The sequence below is a fragment of the Sorex araneus genome, chromosome X (genome assembly GCF_027595985.1).
Source record: "Sorex araneus isolate mSorAra2 chromosome X, mSorAra2.pri, whole genome shotgun sequence".
In the NCBI taxonomy this organism is placed as follows: Eukaryota; Metazoa; Chordata; class Mammalia; order Eulipotyphla; family Soricidae; genus Sorex; species Sorex araneus.
Genome location: NC_073313.1, coordinates 183,107,914 through 183,135,476, shown reverse-complemented (window position 1 = coordinate 183,135,476; position 27,563 = coordinate 183,107,914). Strand labels below are relative to the sequence as shown.

The following is a 27,563-nucleotide window of genomic DNA, read 5'->3' as shown; positions in this document are numbered from 1 at the left end:
TGACTGACCTGGGTTCGATCCCTGCCATCCCATATGGTCCCCTGAGCACCGAAAGGACTAATTCCTGAGTGCAGAGCCAGGAGTAACCCCTAAGCATTGTCGGGTGTGACCTCAAAAGTGAAAAACAAACAAACAAAAAAAGCCTCACCAAAAAAGCGTTAAAGAAGTACCTTTATCCATCTTTCCATCTCTCGATGGATTCTGTGTTTGCTTGCCTTGTAGGTGGCCATCCTGTTTGATTCCCGTCACTGCAGGTGGTTCCTCGACCACCACCAGGGATCACTTCTGAGCACTGCAAGGCATGCCTGCCACCCCCAGTAGCCCAAAATGAAAATGAAAAATGAGTACCTTTGCCATTATTTGTAAAAATTTGATGTGGAACAGGAGCATTCTGTACTCGGCTTACTCTTTCGAATTAAAATATTCAAGGTCGTTTCTGGAAATGCTACATATAATTTTTCTGTGTATAAGTACTCTTTCATGGTAGCTTTATATTCTTTTATGCTTTTGAATTTTAGAAATTAGCATTACTTTAAATCAAAGCTATTTTTATATAGTTATCTTTATTATATCCAAACTACTGTATTAACTGGCTCCCAGAGCTCTGGTTTATATTTCTTCTCCCATTTTGTTTTGTTTCATTTTTAGCTGGCAGCCGATCAAGTTCCCCAGGGAAACTGCTGGGAAGTGGTTACGGTGGCCTCGCTGGGGGCTCCTCAAGAGGCCCTCCTGTGACACCCTCTTCCGAAAAACGAAGCAAGATTCCTCGGAGTCAGGGTTGCAGCCGAGAGACAAGTCCAAACCGAATAGGATTAGGTAAGGATTCCCAGTGGTCTTGCCTGATGAGCATTTTGGTTTGGCTATAATCTAATTACTTTGTCTTAAGAAGAAAAATGGGGTCTTTTCAAAGCAAGGATGTCACTCTGCCAGTGTTAAAATATATTTGTGTCCCTTTAACAAAATTATGGCATACTCAAGTTTTAATTAATGCAAAACAATTTGCAGTGCTCACTATTCAAGTTGATAGAAAAGAATCACATTGCTTTGGCATTTGTTTTGTAGTTCTGCTGGAAAAGCATTACAGTTGGCAGCAGGCTGGCGTCTTTTCCTCCCATTCTGAAGCTGTGTTTTTCTTTGACTAATTACCACCTAATAACCATTGTCCTGTATAAAGTTTCAGAAGCAGTTCGTAGAGCAATGTTTGTTTTGATTTTAATCTTCCTTCACTTAATTGGTGAAAAGCATATTTGGCAAAAGACTATTTAATTTGTACATAATACTGTTTAAATATAAAAACTAAGCATAGATGAAAACCAAATGTATAATATTTACTTTTGTGCTATAGTCTTTAATTTCTTTGCAAATGTGTAAAATAATACAAATTACTCAGGAGCTTAAGGACATTTTATATTCAAAAGCTAATTGGTCTGTTACCCTTTTTATTTTTAATTTTTGCTTGCCAGTTTATTAACCAAATTTTATTAACTACTTGATGATTCATGCATTTCTTATTTATGCTGCCTTTTAAAAATAGAAGTTATGTATGTGGTTTAATGAAAAAACATCTGCTTGTACCTTCCCTCACCTTTCCTGCTTCCTGAGGATAAAAGCCTATATGAGAATTATATTTTTTTAGACTTGCATATTTTTCTTAATAATTTGTCCTCTCAGCAGTTACCACTTAGATATTTACTGTGATTGACTATAGACATTACTTAACCTTTGGATTAGAAAATAAAGAAGATAAGTTTAGCTTCAAAGAGCATGTGATCTCAGAGGTATAATATGACAGAATACCGTGAGAGGTGTTCTGAGACCATAGAAAAAGGGATACCTCGTGTGAAGCCTTTTCTCCCTAACCCTTCTGGATTTTCCTGCTGTGTGAGAGTTCCCAGATGAGACTGTTTAGATGTAGTGCAGGTGAGATTAGGAACTGGGCAGTGGTGGCGAGACAGGACTAGGAAGGTATTCTTAGGGTAAAGAGGGCATGTTATTAGCAGCTGAGGGAGTAGCATGTGTCTGCAGAACCAAGTGATTATTTAAGCGTAGGTGGTTTGTGTAGTGGGATGGGGGAGATTAGGACAGTGGAACAATAAGCCCAGCTTTTCAAAACCTTTCCCTTACCCTCCCCACATTTTTTTCTTCTTTTTCTTTCCTCTTTTTTCTTTATTTTTCCTTTCTGTACTTTGTGAAGTGTCAAGATAAAACTTGATGGGATGGGGGCTGGAGCGATAAGATAGTAGGTTTACACACGTCTGACTAGGGTTCAAACCCTGGCATCACCAGGAATAATTCCTGAGTGCAGAGCCGGAAGTAACCCCTGAACATCGCTGGGTGTGACCCCCAAAGACCCCCCCATCTCAAAAAAAAACAAAACAAAACCCAAATCTTGATGGGATGGCTTGGTAGCTGAGAGGGCATGGTTTGCAGGTAGGAACCCAGCCCAGGTAATCCCCTACACTGCCTGTTCCTCCAGCACCACTGCCACATGTGTCCCTCCTACACCAGAAAGAAGCATAACACTTAAGAGGGCCAGGTTTGGGGGTAAACTATGAGAACATGGGGTAGATACTTAAGAAGTGGAAGTAAAATGTTGACAGGCTGACATTTCCATAGTAGGTGAAATATTGAGCAGTGGCTTTGTTGATCTGTGTGGTAACCAGTTTTCTGTTGGTATTTCATAGCATAAATGAACCACAAGTTACTTGGAAATAGTAACAGTGAGTAACATGTGTTGCCCAGAGAAGATAATCCAGAGAAGATCTCTTGACTGGAGTATCTTGAATTTCAAATTTGATGCTGGTAGTCTTATTTGTGTGGGTTTGGTTTCATTGGGGAAACATTTGACTTCATGAATTCTACGCATGAGACTTCAGCTGTTAAGATAAATAAAAGATAAAGAATATCAAATAAAGATTAAAAAAATAAATCAAGATAAATCTTGGCAATACATACAGATTAATTTCATATTTTTAATTTTTGTTTTTTTGGATTTTATTTTTTTTTAACTAAACAAGCCATTTTGACATTTTTGAAACTGGAAAATTGATGAACCCAGTTATCTAATGTAACCTTGAGCTCCGATGGTCCCTGGTCTTAACCTTGAAGTTTGTGTTGTGGAGAGTTGAAAAGACTGCAGTTAACAAGCCTGTTAGCTGTACTATGAACTATCATAGGGAGTACATAGATTCTGTTCTCTTCCAAATAATTCTTAACTTGAAACATTATTTTGAGTAGCTTGAGTAGCGTGACCTAGTTGATACTTTTTTTTTTTTTTAGTTTTTAATGTAGGAGTACTGCTATTTAATCAGCCATAATCAGCCACATTTGATACTTTTGAAAAAGAATTAGTTATCTGTAAGGCTTTGAAGTTTAGACAGATTCATTGGAGAAGAAATTTCTGTATATTGTGAGACTGCGCACATCCACACCAATACAAAATTATATATACCTACCTTTTTTTTTTTTGCTCTTTTGGGGTCACACTCAGCGATGCACAGGTGTTACTCCTGGCTCATGCACTCAGGAATTATTCCTGGATTGTACCTGGCAGTGCTTGGGGGGGAGTGCTTGGGGGACCATATGGGATACTGAGAATTGAACCCGTGTGCAAGACAAATGCCCTACCCGCTGTGCTGTCGCTCCAGCCTCTCTTCCCACTTCTTAGTACCACCTGGAGCTTCCTGATTTTTAAAATTGCTATTTGGGTCCACATGTAGTGGCCTTACCTGCTCTCCAGCCCCATGAGCCAGTGGTTTAATGCACATAGGAGGATGTAGTGCTGCTTGGGGCCCTACAGTATGACTCTTTATTTTATCATAAACTATTCATTTTAGAATAATATATATTTAAATTGTTTTATCTTTGTTTTGAATCCCACTTTGGACAAATAAAAATCTGGATGAATAGCTAATATCTAGCAATATTTGAAAGTCTGCCTTTCATTTTCTTTTTCTCCACTCAACTGTTGAAAAAGGCTATAGGAAAATTTTTTGTTCATTTGTTTTGGGGCCATGCTCAGTGGTGCTCAGGGCTTACTCCTGGCTCTGCACTTAGGGATCACACCTGCCAGTGCTCAGAGGACCATACGGGATGCTGAGGATTTAACCAAGGTCAGCCACATGCAAGGCAAACCCACAGTACCATTGCTTTGGTCCCCAAAGTTTTTTACTTTTAACAGAGTACATTTTCTGAAATAAACTTACAGATTGAAAATATTTTTTAATAATTGAAAATAAATAATAATTTCAGTTATTAATTGAGATCACTTTGTGCAAGACCAAAACATGAAAATATCTGTGCTACAGAGAGATTTCCTTTGTTGAACTTTCGGGTAGTTTTATTATTGCTCTTAGTCTTCTGTGCTTTTTTCTTTTTGGTTTTTGGGCCACCCTCAGCACTGCTTGGGGACACTCCTGGTGCAGGGGTCGGGGTTGCTGCGGGTGGTCCCTTAGACTGACTTTCCGGCAAGCAGAGCGTTTGCTCCAGTCCTTCGAACAAGCTCCCTCATCTTTATGCTTCTGCTTTTGATGAGTTCTACTAGGACCCTTTCTTAAGTGGCAAAATCAGGAGATTACCCTTAAAATATTAGGGTCTAGAGTATCTCTCAAGAAATTTTAAAAAAATAAGATCTTTTAAAGACTTTACTGCTTTTCATAGAAGCTCTAGAGGAATACAGCTTTTAGAAAATTCATTGGTTTTTATTGTCTTTTCCTCCTGTTAGCCCTTTCCCTTCCTAAAATAATCTCACATCCTGTGCTTAGTCTTGGCATTTAATGAGGCCATTGATTTGGTATATTACTTTTTAATTTTTATCATCTTGTTACTTAATCTTTGTAATCTAATTTATCTATGTATACTTTGAAAAAAATCGTTGTAGGTTGATCTTTGGAAGTGGTTTTCAGTGTATGTTTTTCTTCTTAAGCGTTACATTATTCAACATTTGAGCTATTGGCATCACCACTAAACCACTTTAGTAGTTTAAAACAGCTATGGGTTGTGAAGGGTTTTTCTTTTTCTGAATGCCTGCTTATACCCTTATGTTAGACCTGTCAAAGAATTGGTGAATGAATTTCCTGGAATGCCAGGGGGTAAATAAGCATTGTTACAAATATAGGGCCAGCAAGATAGTAAAGCAGATAGGGTTCCTGTCTTGCATGAGGCTGAACTGGGTTCAGTCCCCGGCGTCCCATATGGTCCCCCGAGCACTGCCACCGGTGATGCCTTAGTGCAGAGACAGGAGTAACCCCTGAGCATCACCAGGTGTGGCCCCAAGCCCACCCCTAATCCCTGAAAGGAATGCATATATACATATATATGAATATATGTGTGTATATGCATATGTATATATACACATGTGTATGTACACACATATACATACACACTTAGCACTATAGCACTGTTGTCCCGTTGTTCATCGATTTGCTCGAGCGGGCACCAGTAATGTCTCCATTGTGAGACTTGTTACCGTTTTTGGCATATTGAATACACCACGGGTAGCTTGCCAGGTTCTGTTGTGTGGGCGGGATACTCTTGGTAGCTTGTCGGGCTCTCTGAGAGGGATGGAGGAATCAAACCCGGGTCGGCCGAGTGCAAGGCAAACACCCTACCCACTGTGCTATCGCTCCAGTCCATATACACACATATATATTTAAATGATCTACTTTCAAATTTTATCTGCTTTTCCCTTTGCATGTTTTTTATTATCTTTATAAAAAATCAGCACAGTCCTGGGAGACAACAGAATTTTCTCATTGATGTAGCAATGATAAGGGAGTGGAAGATGAGTGAAAATTCAGTAATCAGACAAGAACTCTAAGAAAATGCACAATTGAGTATGTATATAAACCAAAAACTCTCATTGTTTAAAAGTTACATATTGATTATTTGCAGTGAGTGGAACAAGACTTTCGTGTATGCTTTTTTTAAAGGGATCATTACCTCATAATACATTTCTCATTTGAATGATGGAACTTTTTCTAAACCTCTCAAGGGGAGACTGAGAACCAGAGAGGCCAAGTGACTGGACTGGTGAATTACTGTGGAACTGGAAAGGACATTTTATAAAGTAAATCCGGTATTAATCCTCTGAACCTAAGCGGCATTGCATTTTAATCAAGACAAATTCTTATATATTGGTGGGGTCAATAGATAGTCCCTAGTTTTTTAAGGATTTGGTTTAGGACCTGCTGCGTTAGTCCTTAACATAAAAGCTATATTCATAAGAATGTTAAAGTTATGAAGAATGTTTTCAAGAACTACCAGTTCATCATAGCTACTTTAAATTCTCAGGGATTTTGTGTTGCTAAGGCACATGCAGCAGATTTAGGAATGCCTTACAGAGAGTCTCAAGCAAAACCTTTCTTTGATTCAGGTATTATTCCTGTGCGTGACCTGTCTGTGCTTGCCAGGACAAACCTGGTGGTTTGTTTGTTTGTTGGGGCCTTTCCCATCAATGCTCAGGGCTTCCTCCTGGCTCTGCACTCAGAGACCACTCCTGACCAGGGTATGGGCCATGTGTGTTGCCAGAGGTCAAACCTGGTTTTGGTGTGTGCAAGGCACCAGACTGTCTCTCCAAAGCTAACACTTGAACATTATTCACCAATATTTAGGGTTTAATTCAACTCTTAGCATGCTATCGACAGAGAACACAGTAGGAAATCAGTTTTTTTTTAAATTTTTTTTTAATTTCTATACAGTTCATTGCAGTTTTAATTTGGCCAGTAAATTGACCATTGCTCTGAAATAATAGGCTATGCTTATTATTGTATAGTAAAAATAGCTGTTTATGTATGTGAATCAAGTTGGTTTTTAACATTTCTTTGAAAGGTATTTCTTTATAGTCCAGAATTAGTCTGTCCTTTCAAAATGGAAAAAATTACTATTTGCAATGGCTCTACTGAAATAAGTACACATAGTCACTATGCAGATTTGTTTCTGTATATTTGCCTTATTGCATTTTGATATTTTTTTCCAATTAAGTTGGAAAACAGGGCACTATGGTCTTTTCTGTGCATTATAGCCAGATTATACTAGACATTACACTCTGAGTGACTATCTTCTCAGTTTTCTACACATGACAGTAGTAAACTCATCCATTAATAATCATAGTAATTGGCAATTTTCAATCAGTGGAGGGATCTTTTAATATGGCTCTTTGAACTTAACAGTACACTGACTATAAACTCACGTGTAGGGCTGGGTTAGTGAAGGCGCTTAACAGTACCAGAGGTGGAAAGCAGGGATAAGTTATTGGGACCAGTAGGAGAAAGTGGGTCAGCAATGTCCAGTCTCTTTAACTGCTGGTTCAGATAATATGTTTGAACTATGGACAGTGTCTAACTGTGCTAATCCCTTAGACTTCTTTGCAAAGAAGGCTAGGCTGGGAAAAGTGAACACTCTTCCTTTCAGTTAGGTAAGTTCATGGATTTCAGTGACCAGATTTTCTTATTTTTCTGTTTTTAAAATCCACTTAAAATTATCTAAGAACTTAGTGCATTTGAAAATGGCTTTGGTCTTTTATCCTCTTCTTGAGATGTTTACTAAAACTATGAAAACTGATCATGTCCAAAAGACTTTTGGATCTTGCTTTTTTTTTTTTTTCCATTGCCAGTTTGCTCTTTGGAAAGCCGTCTTTTCTTTGGAAGCTTTTCTTTTCATGTCTAACATTTGCGTGTTATTTCACCTTCCTTACTAAAACGTGTAGCTTTTGGAGGCTTTGAACGCAACAGAAGCATCCTGCAAAATTCGCTCCTATTGTCAAAGTGAGTCAGGGAAAGACCAGCGTGGCTCGGTGTTCAGTGCTCAGAACTCCTCACGCTGGCCATGTCGCCACTCGGGATGACTTGAACAGAATATGACTTGACATTTTGTGAGTTTCTCTGCCTTCATTAAACTTGTTCACTTCTCTGAAACCCCTCATGCTGCACACTAGCACGGAGCAGCCGTATCCCTCGACCCAGCATGAGTCAGGGGTGCAGCCGCGATACCAGCCGTGAGAGCAGCCGCGATACGAGCCCTGCTCGGGGCTTCCCTCCGCTTGGTGAGTACCCGTAGGCGCTGGCTCTCGGAGCAGAGAGCCCCTTCCCCCGCTCCAAACGCTTGTCCGAGACGCCGCCGGGTGGAATGACCTGCTTTCCCTCCTCTGCTGTCTTGTGGTTTTTTCTTCTTTTTCTCCTCTTCCTTAGTTCCCCTTCATTGTTCCCCCCCCCCTCTGCATGCTTGAATTTCAGCAGCTTCCGATTTTGATACTATTAGAGGAAAAAAGCACCACTTCACTTTGTACAGCCATCGTAGTTGGCCACTTGCTTCAAGGCACGCCCCTCTGTGGTAATAACATTTTCTGCTTAAAAGTAACGCTGCACCAGAGCATAGCCGTAATTACTGACTTTGGAATTGCCCTGTTTTTAAAAAAATTAGCGGCAATTAGGCCATATGTGATTGAGTTCAAATAAGAAACCAAAGAAAAGCACAATGATATTTAGGAAACGAGTTGATAGCATTAGTCTTACAGCAGCAAGACGATACTAGCCCTGTTTTTTTGCTGAGTCCAAGCTTTCTTTAATGCCATACTAAAATGGCATTTTGCTTAAACTTCTGCGTTTGTGCAACACAATGCAAAACTGTATGACATTCACAGTTAACACAAGAGAATTTTATTCTTCCTGGGATCCATAGGCTATTTAATGTCTGTGACTGATGCCATCCCCATACCCACCCTGCCCTGCCCTCCACCCCAATCAATATTGGTTCGCCAGGAAGTACTGTAAGTGCAATATCTCATATAACTAGCCATATGCCCATGAAGCTGTCTCACTTCTAATCCCCTCAGTTTTTCTTATAGCCAGAATTTATATTTTCAAAATTTTAGGATTTCATATAAAAAGAGAAGCTTGTATTCTTTACATATTGCATTTACCTTTTCTTTTTAGTTTTAATAGTCTCGCCCTGTCTCTAAAATGGACATATTTTAACTTTTTCACCTGGTGCAAGTTATTAACCCTCAGAGATAACTATCAATACATACTTTCACAAAAAAAGATACTTTGTATTCTTCAGTCAATGCAGTTTTAGTTCTTCGGCAAAGTACTTACAGCCCTTATTTTCTTCTTGGGGTAGTGTAATAGGTGGAAATAATTTTATAGCTATTAGCCCTAGGCCTGAAGTTACTTGAAACTGTTGGACTGGAGCAGTCTGCAGTTTTAATTCTAATCATATAGCCAGTCTCTTACTGTGTCAAGGTCGGTACAGGAGATGGGTACTATCATCAAAAGAGTGAAGGTCTTAATATTTGCCTCTGTCCTCTTCTAATGTCAAACACTTCTTCTGAATATCTTTTTCTCAGTCAGTGTCAGTATTCAAGCCCTGACATGTTTCTTTATGACTCATTGTCCTTTAGGCAGTGCTGTGAAAGAGTAGGTCAGCCCATGCAGAGGCCTGCCCCCTGATTCCCTGGACTGTGAGAGAAGCACCTTTAGGAGACGGTCTGTCTTACTGGCATTTGGACTCTGAGAGGACACTTCCCCAGGACACACTAGCCATCCCACAGCAATCTGATGCATTAGGTCAGAATTCTCAACAAATCAGGACGATGATGATTGCTTTTTTTATTTTTATTTTTTCCCTGAATGAACTGGTGATTTTTCCTTTTAATTAAAGGCTATAAACCTATGCATCCTTGCTCAGCATCTGACCTTCCCAGCAACCTAGTATGAGTGAATAGTCCAGTCTTTTCCTGACTATTTCACGCCTCTTAGCAGCTGCTCGGCGTCTGAATTTCATACATGTCCTTGTCCTTCTGTTCTAGTCCACGGAAGCAGCTTTTGTAGTCCCGCATGTTGTCTGTGGACCAGGCAAGAGGTGCTGAATTCTTGAGGTCCTGATTGAAGCTTGAGTAGTTCAGTGCTCTTAAGTCTGTTTTTCACTTTTTTCTTTGGTAAAAATTAATTTGCTTAAATGTCTGCTGAAGAATGTTGAAATGTGTCATGTACAAATGTATACACAGTCAGAAAATATTAGCCACTATCTCCCCTTCCTACAGAAAGCTAGCATCAGCACATGTCTTTTGTTGTAGTCTGGGCAAGAGTTAGCATTGTTTGAGCTGAATTTTTATTCCATGGCTTTTCTTTATCTCCCCCTAGCCCCCCGTGAGTTAAATCTGAAGCTTAGTAGTCCAATTTAAAAAAAAAAATGGTGCTTGCATGCACCCGGTATGATTCTGAGTATTTCATAGGCATAATCTCCTGTGCTGTGTCTGCCCTCTAGGACAATATTGTTCCTCTATGACAGATGACAAAACAAAGATGGATTAAGTCACTTGCTTTTTTAATTAATTAATTAATTTTTTAAATCATATGGGGTGCCAGAATCTAACCCAGGCCAGGTAGCCCCACTCTCTCTCCAGCCCCAGACAAAGTCACTTTGTCTAAAGATTACATAGCTCAGAGGTTGAGGTGGAGTTTGAATACAGGTCTGACCTCAAAGCTTGACCATTACCGTTACTTGAGTTTCGAAGTCCAGGCTCAGGGGTGTGAGTAGGTGCAAACCTTTCCTATTCCCTTTATAGATTGGTGAGATTGTGTGTTATTGTCCTTCAACTCATACAGCTACACTTAATTAACAGGGAAAGTTTTACAGTGAGTATATAGTTGACTGGTTTACACTTTTACTGCAAGATTATTTGGGGTTATTTCAATGGCACGAATATATATGACGACACTGAAAACTTGAAAATGAAATTATGGGCTAGGAACTGTTGTAAATCAGACTTAGATCTAAGTCAGTTAATTTTGTTAAGGGTTCATGAACATATGTGACAGAGACTCATCGTATGATTGATTTGCTGTGGAATATTCTATTGATACAAAGAATTTTTTATAAGAAAATTTCAGATCAAATCTTGGTTTAAGTACTGTATTCTGTTTAAACTATCAGAATACAGTGCTGTGAAAGCTGTAGAGTATCTGCCTTAGAGATTATCCATTTATTTTTGTGCAGCATGAGGAATTAGGAATTTTCTTTTTCTATTTTGTCTTTAACTTCTGCATGCTGGTAAAATTGCTCTTATTGATCAGGTAATCTTTGCTGTTTAATACTACATATACCACAGGTATGAGCATTTCATAAAGTGGCATGAAGTTAAATACTTTAAATTCTATTGAAGAGTTTTAGGTTTTCATATTTCATAACTAAATATATGCTTACATGTATACAAATACTATAGTTGTATGGATGAAACATTGCATGCTTAGTAATACTCTGTTAAACCTATGAATTTTCTGTGGTACTATCATATTTTTTACAGATTACTAAAAGAAATTTTTCCTGAGGTAAAGAAAAGCCATATAGTAATGGTATCATGTTTTGAACTAATGCTAATATTTCATGGTTATCTTGAGAAGTTGCTGTCTCCATGGTGATGGAGTTAGCGTGCACGTCCTTGGAATGGTGAATGATATGCTTATTGTGAAAATTTGCTAAACAAAATAATGTTTAACGTCTCAATGTAAAGTGGAGTTCGTATACAATCCTGTCACCACCAGCACCACCAGCCCTACTATTTTTATGACAGTTACTCTGGCACCATTTTATATGATATATATATGTGTGTGTGTGTGCATATATATATGTATATACATATATGTATATAAATATCTAATCCCTTGAACTCTCAAGAGGTGGGTATGAGAAAACTGAGGCACAGGGAGATCTGGTACTTTGCCCTATGTCCTATAGCTGATTTTCCGCAAACCTAGGTTTTGACTCCAGTTGTAGTTCAGAACTGGTTGTTCACAGCCAAAGTACACAGCAAGTGCCTCTCCCAAGAATGTCATTCAGCCAGTTACAACTAAATTTCCAACAGTCAGATTATATTGGCATTGATAATGAGGATACTCAATGCAACAGAACAACAACAAAAAAATTAGATTGGGGAAAAGAATTCCAATTGTTTAGCCCCCTTGTGATTTCATTCTATTTCTGTTCAAATAACATTATGAACTTCTATGCTTTTGTTTTTGGTGCATGGTTGCATATGCATCACACACTGATGAGACATCTCGTGAGCCAAGTTAATAATCCATCCTCCTCCTGTTCCACTCTGGGGTGTAGACGGTACACTGTGACTCCCGGTGTTCTTCATGTTGCATATTTCCATAATGGCTGCTAGAGGCTTCGTGGCGTGACTCTCCACCCGGAGTCTGAGTTAGTTGATGCATACAGTATGGAACATGTCACAGAGTGCCTTTGTTGTGCCTGTGTGTTTCATAGCTGTGCGAGAGCCAGCAGGTGGCCCTGAGGTTTGGGACTTGGCATTTGCCGTCATTCACACCCAGCACCATTCCTTTTCATGAGCAAACACGGCCTTGTTGGTAGCAGTCCCTGCATCCCCTCTGGACTGTGGCATTTCCTGTCTCCGGTACTTCTGTGTTAATCCTGTGGGTGTTGCCGTTCCTTTTACCTGCAGCCTCTCGACGTCATTCCAGGTCCACTAGTGCTCTCTCCACTGCTGACTCTGTGGGGCAGTCAGGTGAACAAGTGCTAACTGCATGACTCGGCTTCTTCATATGTTCTAGTTTCACACTCATTGAACATTTGTTTTCATCAGTGTCGGCTAGCACTTGGCATGTATGCACCTCATGTTTGTTTTTTTTCCCTGATGTGCTTTATTTTTTTTAAGTTGTTGAATGTTTATGGTTCTGTTAATAGGCTGTAGATGCTTTTTAGCCTGTTTGACAATATCATTTCTCCAGTGTCCATATTTGTGTTAAAAAACAAAAACAACAACAAAAATGAGAAAGCCGTTCTTTTCCTCTTTTTACTCCCTCCCCAAGGAGAATAACCAAAAATAAATATCTTGAAAGGTCGTTCTGGCCTTCGGGAATGCATATCATCCCATGGGCTCTTTCATCTCCAAAGTTCTTTGCTCCCAATAAAGCGGTGATTATTAGTGTAAGTTATTAATGTCAAGGTGCTCATCATTTGGGAGCACTGTTTAGCCACCAGCTGTTCCAAATCATAGTATGTGGAATTTCATATGTATAAAAATAAATTCATTGTCCTACTACTTTTACAGGAAAATAAGATCACCATTTAAATGATAATAAAGTCAGGCTAAAGGTAGTAGCCTTTGCAGCCTGCAGGCCCTAAAATCTTCCATTTCCGCCCCAGTCAGTAATACCAGAATCCCACTGATCAGCTACTGGGGCAGAAAGCAATAAGCAAACAATTAATTATACGACAGTCTGCCAGATTTAGCTGTTATCATTTTGATATGCTGGTCACCCGCAACTTAAGTGAGGCATATCTTTCAAAGGCAGACTATCCATGGTAACAGCTGTGGCGAGTTCACTGAGTGAGGCGTTTCCTGTGTTCCCCCGAGACTAGCCTTGCATTTTATCAGATATACTCTGACGAGTGTATTCCATTCCCCTGCAGAGGGAGGGCACAGTCATAAGCATCCATTCTTTGGGAAATGGAGCTTCATCAGAGTTACCGTAATGAGAATGCAAAACAGACCAACGTCTGGTGAAAACAAAGGCTTATAATTTTGTGTGGATCCAGACAATCATTTGTCCTTAAAATCTGAAATTCAAATTATCTATGTTAGATATCAAATGATTTGCAGTCACTGTGTATGGCAAAGCAGTATGCATCTGGGAAGAATAATTGCATTGTTCTTACAGTTTTAATTTTGTCTGAAAAATCAGTATTATCCCTGGAGCAAGAATTGCTGGCATGAGATCTACTTTTTTTTTTTTAAACTCTTTCTATTTAAGTTTATGCTGGGTAATTTTTAAATGGCTTATAACTGAATTATTTTCATTTTGTTCATAAATCCCTTACTATCTACCCTTTTTTAATGGAAAAATAAACACAGTTTGTTTATAAACCATAAAATTTTCACATTTCATTTCAACTGATAAATTTATGTATATTTGTAGATATGTAGACATCACTATTTTGTCTTTAAGGGCACATAGATTTTAAAATATAACTAATTTTAAACAATTCAGTGTACTGACATTATAATCAGTAAGTACATTAAAAAAGGGGATAGTATACATACAATTTTTGTTTATAAAATTCATGATTGTATATAACTTCTGATTAGCAATGTTTAATTGTTTTTATTTTCTGTGGCAGTGGAAAGTGTAATGTTTTGAAATTGATATTTTAAAAAAGCAAAGTAGTATTTCACTTTTAAAGTTAACCAGTTGCTTAGGTTATGTCTTACTCTGTAGCTAAAACATTAAATACATTATTTTATAGGAAAGAAATGCTAGCTTTTATTCTAATGCTTCATTACTAGAAGCACTGTAAAAAACAAAAGCTAGCTTTTATTTACTAGAACATGGCTAACAGATTTTTCCTTGTCTAAACACTTTCTCCTTTGTTAACAGACAAAATATTTTTCCCCTTAACCTTTTTCTTCCAAAGGTTCTTTTTTAAAAAAATAATAAATAACATTTTAAATAAGCTATTATGAACAGATAGCTTGATATACTTTAAAAAATAAATTATATTGTTTCTCCTGTTATAGTTTGAATCTCAGCACTTTTTAAGGAAGGCTTAGTGGGACTTCTAAAAAGTTCATCTTGGGCAGGGATGTGATCTTGATTGGAACATAGCCTCATACCATACACATGTAGAAGCCCTTCACCCCAGCACCTCTATGTCCCTGTCCTCCCCAAGTTAATCTTTATTTATCTGTCATTATTAGCAAACTTAAAATAGTTGTCTGAACAGCTAAAACTTGTTTTAAATAAAATTTAAACAAAATTAAAATTTTGTTTTCATGTATAAAAACTGTCATTTTAAATCCCCATACAGAACTCAAGAAAAAATTATATTGGTCTTGTCTGAATGTTTAATGTTTTGCAGAGAAGATGTTAATTTTTTGTAGTAATTATTAAAATTCTTTAACAAAATTATTTATAAATACTCATGATACAGCTATCATTATTAACAGGTTCCTAAGATTAGTTGCACTTAATAAAGGCTAAAAGTAATGGCACTAATGATAATTTCCACAAGTCAGTTATTTGAATTTGTTTCAGATACTATCTTAAAAAAAATAATAAACTGCACATTTCATTAGAACTTTTGTCCAACCACGATGCTTTCTAAATAGATTTGAAAACTTGCTCATAAGCCTGCTCCCTCCTCTAAAAAAAGGTCCCACCCATCATCTGTATCTCAACTTCTCAAAAATAAAATCCCACTGAAGGCCTCTTTAAAAGGTCAGGATGCTTTATGGCATGATATTCTTAAATACGAACAACTTAACCTCAGCCACTGATAAACCAGTCAGTTGTAGCTAAAACCACCCGTCAGGCCGGAGACCTTCCTTTGCCTCTATCCAGTAGATGGGCAGAGGCAGGGCCCCTTGCGAAGAACTGAGAAAATTTGAATTGAAGTGACACATCTTTTGTTTTTTTTATTTTTTTCTGTTAAATAGACCGGTTTGGACTTGGCCAGGCAGGCCGGATACCAGGTTCCGTGAACGCCATGCGGGTTTTGAGCACGAGTACAGATCTTGAAGCGGCAGTTGCAGATGCATTGGTAAGAGTCGTGTATCAAGTGTCTGAGCTACCCACCTCTCATGTTTTTCTCCATCTAACAGGAAATTGCCTCGAAATCAACGTGCTAACTCATCTTTGACAGTCTTGAAAATTGTGGTATGGGTAAATTGGCATTGCTTTTCTTCATAGATGTTTACCTTCTCCATGTAAGAGAAAATGGCCTCACCAGAAAGTATTATCGTCCAGTGTAACTCCTGTGCTCCTAAGTAACAAGGAAGTTTAGATGACATCGGGTTTCTCTGATGCCATGGGCTTCTCATTTTCTTTTATCCACTCTCCCCCCATCCCCAGCATTTCTTATTTCCATTCTACTGCTTCTGTTGCTTTACAGGCTCTGATGGCATGTCTAAACATATTGTTAAACCAGTCAAGTAATGGAGTTTGAGGCTTAAAGAACATAATCTTTTATTGATTCTCTTCCCAGTTGTTCCATATGATTTTATGTTTCTAGTTTTTGGTTTTTAATGTGTCTTTGAGTCACTATTTAGACACTTTCTCGGATTCTCTTAAATTTTTGTTCTATTTTGTTTTGTTTTGGGGGCTAGACCCAGCTATGTTTGGGGCTTACTGCTGGCTCTGCACTCAGGAGTCGCCCTGACTGTGCTCCAGGGATCATATTGGATGGCGGGGGTCGATCCTGGGTTAGCCACCTGCAAGGCAAATGCCCTCCCTGTTGTACTAGCCCAGCCCCACTTTTCCAGATTTTAAGATGAGCTCTTGCAGGCTATGAAGAGGTGGTAGAATAGATTTTTACTTCATGATAAACTAACACATAAAAAAAGTGGTATCTATTTCTGTATCTAATGGTAAAACTCATGGCAGAGCCTAGCAAGCTACCCATGGCATATTCAACATGCCCAAAACAGTAACAAACAAGTCTCACAATGGAGACGTTACTGGTTCCCGCTCGAGCAAATCGATTAGCAACAGGATGACAGTGACAGTGACAGTGATGGCAAAACTGTTTCTAGCAAACAGGTTCCTTGGTAGAACCAGATTTTAGTCAAATGGCTTTTTAAAGACACATTCCAGTTAGCAGTAAGACAGTCTCTGCATATTAGTTTATGTGCCTGGCATCTAAAACAGGGAACTCCTGAGAACTGTTTGGTCTTGCTTGTGCAGTTCAAGACTTCCTCTGTTCTAAGGAAAAAAGATACTAGGAAATATCCTGTTTCCAGACCCTAAACATTTTAAATACAGTCATTTTCTCTCCGATAAATTTTACACTCTACAGCACCAGGGACTCTCATTTTTTGTCCCTTCTCATCTCTTCCTCATTTATTCGTGCTCTGTCAGATTTTCTTTGACAAACATCTGTGAGCAATCCAGGCTTCCGGCCAGCTCTATTCCTCAGCCTGATACATGAAGGGTTTTATTTATTTTTACTTTTATTTTTAACCCCTGATTCAGGGTAATGACCCTCTCCATGACCTTTGCCTTCAGAGTCTCATGCACTGGGACAATTCTGTGACACTGCTGAAGTTCAAGCAGCAGGTTTAGAGTCTTCTGTCTAATCAGAACCCTTCAGAAATGCAGGTCAACAAAGTGGAATATGATGAACATGTGAAACACCTGTTAAATGGATCTTCCAAGTGAATGCAGGAGAGTTTCATAGTTCTTTAAAGAACTTTACAAGGGACTGTAAGATTCAGAACAGGATGTGAGAGTTTGAGCTTAGGCGTTATTGAACTTGGACTTTCTTCTGAGCTCTAACTCCCATTGCAGTCATCACTGTTCTGCCCATACTTCTCCGTCTCTCCAAGCGAGCTGCTTCAGTAGAGCGAGCACAGGAACGGTACACAGTCTTTGCCTTACAGACGAGAAGTTCTGGGACAGGAAGACAGAACATATTTTAGGAATAGACAGTGGAACAAATGGTGACGTTAGAGTGGCACCTCAGGGGTAGGAGGACAGTTTAAGCAACTAATTACTACAAGAAAGAGTTAAGTGGTCACAGGTCTTGTAAGAGCTGTGAGAGTGTAGGAAATGCCATTTGTGGAAGCTTCCTTGATTATTATGCGCTTGATATGAACCGCTTGCTAACCTGTATTTTTTGTTTGCTCAGATATGTTTTGCTGTACACTTTTGTTGCAAGAACAATCCCCACATATGCTTCTGACATAATTCTCTATGCTTTTTCCCTACCCTTCAATATTTTCCTGCCTACAGCTGTTAGGAGACTCCAGGAGCAAGGTACCGGTGCTTTAACTTTTGTTTTACAACTTTCATTTTTTGCTGTTGCAAGTATTTTAGGAGCTAGTGAGAGCAACCCCCCCAAAAAATATTGTTTAGAAATTCTGGTCTGAATTATGATTTTGTTGAATCTGGTGAAGCTTTTGTTAGTGATGGAATCAGTCACCTTTCACATTTGTTTTAGTGTTTCTTTTGATTGTCAAGCTCTTCTGTTCCAATTAATGTTTCATTTTATTTATTAACTCAGTGTGTGTCTACTCTGATGTCATTATTTTATGAATGGATTTATTCAACTCTTCTCTTATTCTAGGAACCTAATTTCTGTATAAATACCAATTTATCATTCTAACAAAGATACTTTTGAGTGTGGAAGGAGGTGCTGTTAATAATTATGATGGCATAGCAGACCTCAGAAAGCAAAACTGTGCTGAGCTGATTGGAGTATATAAAAAAACCACATTATTAGAAAATGATTTTTGTATAGTTTAGGCCAAGAACTTATTCTCAAAAATTGTATTAAGGGGGCTGGAGTGATAGCACAGCGGGTAGGGCGTTTGCCTTGCACGCAGCTGACCCGGGTTTGATTCCCAGCATCCCATATGGTCCACCGAGAACCGCCAGGAGTAATTCCTGACTGCAGAGCCAGGAGTAACCCCTGTGCATCGCCAGGTGTGACCCAAAAAGAAAAAAAAATTGTATTAAAATTTTTATCAGTTTTATATAACTGTTGATATATTCATTATGTATTTTATGATTTTAAATTCTGAGTAAATGAACATATTCTCTTCAAAGGAATGAATAAAGTGATCATTGTAGTTTACAGGAAGCCTCCTCCTTACGTTACAAAATGATGATCTAAGGGTCTTTTATGTAGGTTTCTCTGCCACTGATAATCAGTTTTATTTATTTTGATTCTTCAGTTTTATACTTGAAGAAATCCTGAATATTAAGAGCACATTTGCCCATAGACTAATCACCCTCATGATCCATTGCTCTTAATTCTGAGGAGGTTGCCGGGTGCATATACCTGCCATAAATTAGGAGATTAGCCAGATCAGTTAATAGACACATCTTGCCCTGTCAACAAGCCTGTGAAAAGTCACCCTGTCCCCATCTTAAAGATAAGGACTGAAGTTCAAGAGCTCCGGGCTTCCTGGGGGTAACACAGTCCCTGCAGATGGCAGCAGGACCATCACCCAAGGTCCATTTGGCTGGCACCATACACACTTTTCCTGGGAACCTGCTCCTTTCTCTGGACCGCTCTGTTTTTCACTTTACTACACCTTCTAGGTGACTGCTCTTCTGTTTTTGTTTCCCCAATCTATAAACAGCACAGGGAAAATGTGGTGTGTTGTTTATCTGTTTTGTGTGTGTGCGTGTGTGTGTATGTGTGTGTTTTTCTTTTTCATTTAAACTCTTTGTTGTTGATTTTGTTTGGTATGACTCATGGTCATTTCGCCTTTCCATTTCTTCCTCAATCACCCCCATTTCTCACTGGATCTGGCAGAAGAAGCCTGTGAGGAGGAGATATGAGCCATATGGGATGTATTCTGATGACGATGCCAACAGTGATGCCTCGAGTGTTTGCTCTGAGCGCTCCTATGGCTCCAGGAATGGTGGCATTCCCCATTATCTGCGGCAGACTGAGGATGTAGCGGAAGTTCTCAACCACTGTGCTAGTTCAAACTGGTCAGAAAGGAAAGAAGGGCTTCTAGGCCTGCAGAACTTACTGAAGAGCCAAAGAACGCTGAGGTGAGGACCAGAGGACAAATTTGTGGGTTCAGTTTGAGTCCTGTTTTGCACTCCTCAGGCTTAACTCGTTTCTGTCATTAATGGAGGGCTGATACAGTTTCAGGCGCTGGGAAAAAAAGACACTGAAAGGGCTAAGGTCTTTGCCTTCCAAAAACATGAAAGTATTTGTGGGGTGGGGGGATGGAGAGCTGGAGTGATATTACAACCGATAAGGCACTTATCTTGCACACGGTCAACCCAGGTTCAATCCCCAGCTTCCATATGACCCCCTGAGTCTTCCAGAAGTGATCCCCTGAGCGCAGAGCTAGGAGTCAGCCCTGAGCATGGCTGGGTGTGACCTCAAACCCAACAGAGAGAGAGAGAGAGAGAGGGGAGGGGGAGGGAGAGGAAGGGAGGGAGAGAGAGAGAGAGAGAGAGAGAGAGAGAGAGAGAGAGAGAGGAGGCGCTTGCACACGCAGCTGACCTAAGCTTGATCCCCAGCATTCCAGGTGGTCTCCTGAGCATGGCCAGGAGTGATTCCTGAGCACAGAGCCAAGGGTAACCCCTGAACATCACCAGATGTGGGCCCTAAGCCAAAATAATAAAAATAAAGCAACTTTGCAGGTTGAAATCATTCATTACACTTTCGGATAATTTGATAAGCAATGTTTAAATATACACACTCGCATAGTAAGAGACTAAAATGGAGGCCATCAATTAGTAATAGTATTCTCTTTAGAAATCTCTTGGTAAGCACCCATCTAATATGGATTGAGTTATTAATATCGTCAAAGTATCATTGGTCCCAGCTGTCTCGTCTCTATGAGGGGACGTTATTCAGGAATGATTTCAGCAAGTGATGACCCTTCTATCCAGCCTTGACATGTGAGTGGGATTCAGCGGCCTGGGACATGGCTCAGCGGTAGAGCACTTGCCGTGTGTGTGTAAAGCGCTGGCTTTGGTTCCCAGCAGCTCAAGATCCCTTGAACCAGGAGGCTCTTGATCACCCCTGGGAGTGGCCGAAACTTTTTCCTCACCCCCAATGAAGGGGAGCAAATGATTCAGTAGTACAGTTAAGGATGAGAGAAAGCAGAGAGCTGCTAGGATGAAATGAGTTTTGGCTTTGCCTCCAGCACGTTGTTGGCAAGATGTGCTCTCTCCTTCAGTCCTCAGCGGCCATGAGAGAGCTTTGGACCTGCTAAATGATCTGGCTATAAAAATATCCGAGTACATGGTCAGTGGTAGAACTAAATTAAACGCTGTCGGACCCCCACACACATGCTTTTCCCATTTGAGTCCATTGTCTTTCACCTGTGGCAGGAGAGAGAGAGAGATATGGATTTCATTCACGACCTTGTCTTTTTTTACATCTGTGAACTTGGGCAGTCAGTCTCTAATAACTCCGTGTTCTCATCTGAAGATGAGAGCAAAACCACTGTGTTTTTTTTTTCTTTATCTTTTTTTAATCCTTTTTTTTTTTAAATTTTATTGAATCACTGTGAGATAGTTACAAGCTTTGATGTTTGGATTACGATCACACAATGATAATACAAGAGGATTTGAAGGTAGAAACCACTGTGGTTTTATCTTCCTGTTTAACTTCATCATGAATTCATAAAAAAAGACTTATTGGTATATAAAAAATCATAAAAAGAAAGTATATAAGTTGACTAAAATAAAGGGATTTTAAAAATCACATGGAGGGCTGGAGCAATAGCCCAGTGGGAAAGGCGCTTACCTTGCTTACCATACCTTACCTTGGTCTGACCCAAGTTCGATCCCTGGCATCCTGTATGCCCGTCCCTCCCAGCACCCCCAGGAGCAATTCCTGAGTGCAGAGCCAGGAGTGACTCCGGAGCATCATTGGGTGAGACCCCAAAACTAAAAAATATAAAATCACATGAGACTTGAGTGATAGTACAACAGGTTGGGAGCTTGCCTTGCACGCAGCTAACCTGAGATCAGTTCCTGGCACCCCATGTGGTCCCCGGAGCCCCGCCAGGAGTAAGCCTCAAGTGCAGAGCCAGATATGCCTCCCCTCAAAAAAGTCAGATCTTTAACTAATTTCAGCTAACTTACTGCATTTTAAATATATTTTTTCTGTATTATTCTCCCTAGTCGAGTAGAATTGAAAAGATTATGTGAAATCTTCACCCGAATGTTTGCTGATCCTCATAGCAAGGTAAGTCTGAGAGTCGTGCTTTACATTCCTATCTGCATGTCTGTGTGAACCGTATAATACACTACTTCAAAATGAGACATAGAGGCTGGAGTGATAGTACCACCTGCAGGGTGCTTTACTTGAACACACCCAACCTGGATTTGCTCCCCGGCCCCATTTGTTCTCCCAAGCCTGCCAGAAGTGATCCCTGAGCACAGAACCAGAAGTCAGCCCTGAGCACCACCAGGTGTGGTCCAAAAGTAAAAGAAGAATGAGAAATAGTTTCCTATAGTGAAGTTTAGATCATGCAAAATTAAATACCAAAACTCCACCAATTGAACCAACCAATTACCCAACCAATTGAACTTAAAAAACATCAAGTTAAAGTGTGTTTTAAGTAAGAGTAACACTGGAGAGAGAGTCTGTCACTCAGCAGATATTTTGGTGTGCCTTCTGTTTGACAAAAAATGTGGGCCGGGGCTGGAGCGATAGCACAGTGGGTAGGGCGTTTGCCTTGCACGCGGCCGACCCGGGTTCAAATCCCAGCATCCCATATGGTCCCCTGAGCACTGCCAGGAGTAATTCCTGAGTGTAGAACCAGGAGTAACCCCTGTGCATCGCCGGGTGTGACCCAAAAAGCAAAAAAAAAAAAAAATGTGGGCCAATGCTGGGTAACAGTGTAGTGACTTTAAAAAGGATAGTAGTGGTTGATTTTTTTGGGAACCCATATTAAATTTGTGTGTTTAGGACAAGATAGAAAAAAAATGGGAGCATTTATGTAATGTTTTGTTTTTGTTTTTGTTTTTTTAAGGTTCTCGATATCTCTCCATGGGATTTTGTTTTCCCTAAGAACTGGCTGGGGCACGGCTGCTTAGCTGGTTGGCCTTACGTCCTGTGGCTAAGGAGGGCGTTGAGACTAAGGACTGTCTTTTTACCAAAGGAATGTCTCCTGATGGGGAATTCAGGGGCAGGGAACAGGCCTTTCTAGAAGCAGTGCCTTTGCAAAAGTTTACTTGGGGTCTAGATCTGTACTAAATGCCTTTGTTTAGAAGGAAGCTTCTGGAAGCTATTAGATGCTTTTTAGGGAAGAAAATTGGAGTGGGGAGCACAGAGCGATAGTACAGAATTAAGGAAGACTTGGGGCTACAGCGATAGCACAGTGGGTTTGCCTTGTGGGTAGGGCGTTTGCCTTGCACTCGGCCGACTAAGGTTCGATTCTCAGCATCCCATATGGTGCCCCGAGCACAGCCAGGAGTAATTCCTGAGTGCGGGAGCCAGAAGTAACCCCGTGCATCGCCGGGTGTGACCCAAAAAGAAAAAAAAAATTAGGGAAGCCTGTATTTTATATGCAGCTGACCTCTGTTCGATTCCTGGCACCACATATGATTCTCTGAGCACCATTAAGAGTGACTGCTGAGCACAGAGCCAGAAATAATCTCTGAGCACCACTGGGTATGGCCCGGTTCCCTCCACCCCCAAATGGGAGGTAGTGATAGAGGGCAAGTTAGCATGTAGGTAAACAGAAACCAGAATAGAAATTGATGAATTGATAGAATCTTAAATCAGCAGAAGCATATAAAGTGTGTGATGTGTGCGATGTAGCTCTCTTATGCCATGGTTTTCATTGTGAAACTAGGTCTCTTTTAAAAGTCATACAAGGGGAAAAAAACCTTTGCTTAGCCAGAAAGTCCAAAAAGTCAGTTACTGTGATCTCCCTCCTCTTTTCTGTCTTATCTTCCTTCTAGGAATTGCCCTTGTAACGTTAAAATATCCCTTCAATCACTGAGCACTTACTTACTGATAACCTTGTGCAGAAACCTATTAGCTCTGTTTCTTAGATGTTCATAAGAGCATAAGAGGATGAGTGCAGGGGCAGCTGGGAGAGTTCTCACTCAGTATCCTGAAGCATGTCTTCAGTGCTCTCATAGCAAGGTTAATGTTAACTATAAAATTCAGGAGAGGTTGCATTTAATGGCCACACAGATAGCCAAAAATAGAATCATCAGATTTTAAAGTCTAAGCTATTGTTGGAAGCAGTAAAACTTAAAGCATACGTGGCATAAGGGCTATTAGATCGTTTTTGACATTGATGAAACTTTTGTTACCCATTACCTCTAGATTGCTGATTCAGCACCAGAATATGAGACTAAAGAAGGAATTTTGTTTGCATCAGAAGGCTCTTGTACAGTGAGTTTGGGGGTCTCAGTTTAGTTAATATTTGCCAGTTAAGTCATCTCACAGCTGAGGCTCACTGACTTTTTTCTGAGCTGTCTCAAGGGAGACCCCTGGTGGTTAATAGTTGCTTTCAAAATTAAGTAGGTGTTAATGATGACTGAGTTTTCCCGGTAGACCCAAGTAGAGGCACAGCACTGCTAATGTCTCTGAAGCTGGTTCAGAGATATTCTGCTGTGGTTTGTCTCACCTTAAGTAGTAATAATTACATAGCAATTTGAGGATTCCATGAACCAGCAGTATTCTGAGCTATACTCTTTCTTACCTCATAGTATCTTGGCACATCAAGATACATGATTGAAAATAAAACAAAATAAACAGGAGTGGCCCTCCCCCCCCCCCAGTTCTTTAATAGTCTTCAGTGCCAGATAACAATAAAAGAATAGAATTCAAATGTGAAAGGAAGGAAAGGGAAAAAAGAGGAAGTCCTCCAGGATTACAGTGATACTTTTCAGCAAGATTAGTTTCTCTGTATTGATTTTCAAAGTCTTAGTAATAAAGAAGAGAGTGTTAGCAATTTGTGCCATTTTCAAATCTTATGAGAAACTGCATGAAAATGGTATTAATTCACTGTGAACTAACATGAAATTTGTTTTGTTGCATGGCCTGCTTTGCGGTGGAATTCACTACAGAGAGTAAGTTTCCATCCTTTTTCCTTTATTTACTTTACTACATATGCCTCTGTAACATGACCAATGGTTAACAGTGTCACCTAATTCTAAGTCTGGGAAAAGCAAATTGGGACATTTATAATGTTTAATAGACTTGGAAGAAATCATGATTTATGAATGTGAAATATTTGGTTTTTATTTGTGTCCAGGTTTTCAGTATGTTTTTGGAGACTCTCGTGGATTTTATAATAATTCATAAAGATGACTTGCAAGACTGGCTTTTTGTTCTTCTGACACAATTGCTTAAGAAAATGGGAGCAGATTTACTTGGGTCTGTACAAGCAAAAGTTCAGAAGGCTCTCGATGTCACAAGGTAAATGTTTAGCAGGTTTATCAATTGTTTTTCAGTTTCTTGAGACATTATTGAGATAACATTGGGTAAGTTTAGGATGTGCAACAGAATGATTTGATATACCATATTTATTGATAAATGATACCTATAATAAGGATAGTCTACACTTTCTTAGTCTCCTATTACCATTTTTTGGATATTATGGTAACATAGATCCCCTTTCTTAGCAACTTTCCAATATAGCATACATTATTAACTATAATCACTATGCCATGCATTCCGTCCTCAGAACTTCCTCATGTAATAACTGGAGCTTTGTACATTTTAATGTACATCTCCCCTTTCCCTTACCTCCTAGCCTTTGACAACCCTGCACCATTCTCCTCTCTTTCTATGAGTTAGTGCTCTCAGAACCATGCAGTTCTAAGGATCAAACCTGTTGCTTCTGCATGTGCTCGAACTTTATCATCTCCCGAACCCTGTTGTGGTTTTATTGTTTTTGTCTTTTTTTTAAACTTTTGTTGTATATACCCAACAGTTGATGGTTGTGGGGGGTATGAATATCAAGGATTGAACCCATGGCCTCCTACATGCAAAACATGTATTCTGCCGCTGGAGCCACAAGCCTGGTCCTTTGAGATATATATATATATATTTTAAAGCAGAGTCCATCTCAAGATCATATAATATCTATCTTCTTCGACTCATTTCATTTAGCTTAGTAAATGAACGCTTTGTGGTCCGTCCATGTTGTGACAGGAATGCTTCATTTTAAGCAACTGAGTAATATTCCCCTGTGTTTATGTAACTCATGTCCTTTATTATTCAGCCCCCAGTGGCCTTGTAGATTGCTTTTGAGTCTTAGCTGTCATAAATAATGCTAAAAAAAAAAATAAGGAGGGGTGGTTGGATTAGACAGTGATTTTACTTCCTTCTGATCCTGTTCCCCAGTCACATAGTAGACTTGTATTAACTTTCTGAAGAACTTTTATACTATGTTCATAGTTGTAGCAGTATTTCCACCAGCAGTGTTTGAGTTCCCATTTCTCAGTATTCTCATCAGCCCTTGTATCTTATCTTTTACCTTTCAGGTAATGACAATTCAAATAGGTGTGAGATAATTTGTCATTGTGGTTTTAATTTCTTTTTCCCTATAATTAGTGACTTTGAGCACATTTCCATATGCTTTTACGTCACCTTTGCTACGATGTCTTTTTAGAAGGGAAAGATTATTTTCATGTTAAAAGATTCTCATGACTGTTTTTTTGTCACCCACACAATATCTACTCTTACTCCATCCTCACGTTCTCTGAAATGTCCCACTATGAGCTGAAATATTATCTTCTATGAGTGGTCCGGTTTTTGCGAATGGCTAGGACAGACAAAAACAAATGGGAAGTTTTTAAAATGGATTTTTTTTCTGTCTAGTAGAAAATATTTTCTAATATTGACACCATTTGGAAGAATTTAATATTTCAATACCTTAATTTTTTATGTCATTTTAGAAATTTTTTCTGCCCACATAATCTCTAGTGTTCATCCAGCAGCCGCCCTTGCCTAGCAGACTGATAACACAGACGGATACTAACTCTTCTGGATTTTTTTTTTTTAATTGAATCTTCGTGAGAACAGTTACAAAGCTTTCAGGTTTAAGTCTCAGTTATACAATGATCAAACACCCATCCCTTCACCAGTGCACATGTTCCACCACCAAGAACCCCAAGTATACCCTCCACCCCACCCGACCCCCCACCCTGCCTGTGTGGCAGATGATTTTCACTTTACTCTCTCTTTACTTTGATTACATTCAGTGTTTCAACAGAAAACCCACTATTATTATTTGGAATTTTCCTCAACAATCAGACCTGCCGAAAAGGCATCATTTGATAATTTGTTTTCTATTGCTGATAATGAAGAACAAATGATGTCGCGTGGCTGCTATCGCGATTTTGGAATTCTGGTACTTCAGTAATTAAGTCCAGAGGTATTTCTGCCAGCAGCCGCTAGTTTGTGTGCCTCTGGGATCGTGGCTGTTCAGGAGAGGAGGAGCCGTGGACAGTCACTCGGGATCTTGTCTGGGCGGGGAGCAGGACTGCCCCCTACCCCACCCATTGCGAGATTTCCCAAGCACCCCATCACTGCAAGCTCCTACCTCTCTGTCCAATTGGCTCTGACCAGTGGCGGTCGCCATGCTGCCGCAAAGGGGAAAAGGCCGAGGGACAAAAACCCTTCCCTTCCCGGGGCGGCACGGGGCCAAAGCTTAGTTCACAGTCCAGGAGCATTTCTGCCAGCAGCTGCTGCATTCTGAGATTGGTTTGTGTGCCTCTGGGATCATGGCCGTTGTCTTCTGGATATTTTGAAATGAGAAAAGTTTTGAAAAAAGGCAGGTTTCTTTGTTTGGGTTTGCGGGCCACACCAGGCTATGATCAAGGCTTACTCCTGGCTCTGTGCTCAGGGACTCCTGCCATTTAACAGGGGACCATATGTCATGTCAGGGATCAAACTCGGGACCCCGTGTGCAAGGCAAGTGCCTTACTAACCATACCAGCTCTCAAGCTAGAAATTAGGATAGTGTTTTGGTTGCTTGGTTTTGTTTTGGGGGCCACTCTGGGCAGTGTTTGGGAACCGTTTGCAACACCATGGGTCTGACCAGCACCAGCATGTGCAGAGCCAGTGCCTAGCCGCTGTACTTTCTCTCTGAC

General features: G+C 39.9%; 1 protein-coding gene across 25 annotated transcripts in view; it reads left to right on the top strand.

The window, feature by feature from the left end:
- Window positions 1–27,563, top strand: part of CLASP1 (cytoplasmic linker associated protein 1) — a 242,752-nt gene that overhangs the window by 157,723 nt on the left and 57,466 nt on the right. For 7 of the 25 annotated variants that reach the window (XM_055123330.1, XM_055123324.1, XM_055123329.1 and 4 more), the window contains 6 exons: window positions 649–816; window positions 15,458–15,561; window positions 17,751–17,774; window positions 19,282–19,526; window positions 21,624–21,687; window positions 24,719–24,882. In XM_055123330.1, the coding sequence (XP_054979305.1) occupies window positions 649–816; window positions 15,458–15,561; window positions 17,751–17,774; window positions 19,282–19,526; window positions 21,624–21,687; window positions 24,719–24,882 (769 nt within the window). Of the gene's footprint in view, window positions 1–648; window positions 817–7,933; window positions 8,042–12,463; window positions 12,527–15,457; window positions 15,562–17,750; window positions 17,775–19,281; window positions 19,527–21,623; window positions 21,688–24,718; window positions 24,883–27,563 lie in introns of all 25 variants that reach the window. The other 18 variants (XM_055123312.1, XM_055123309.1, XM_055123327.1 and 15 more) reach the window with 5 other exon arrangements.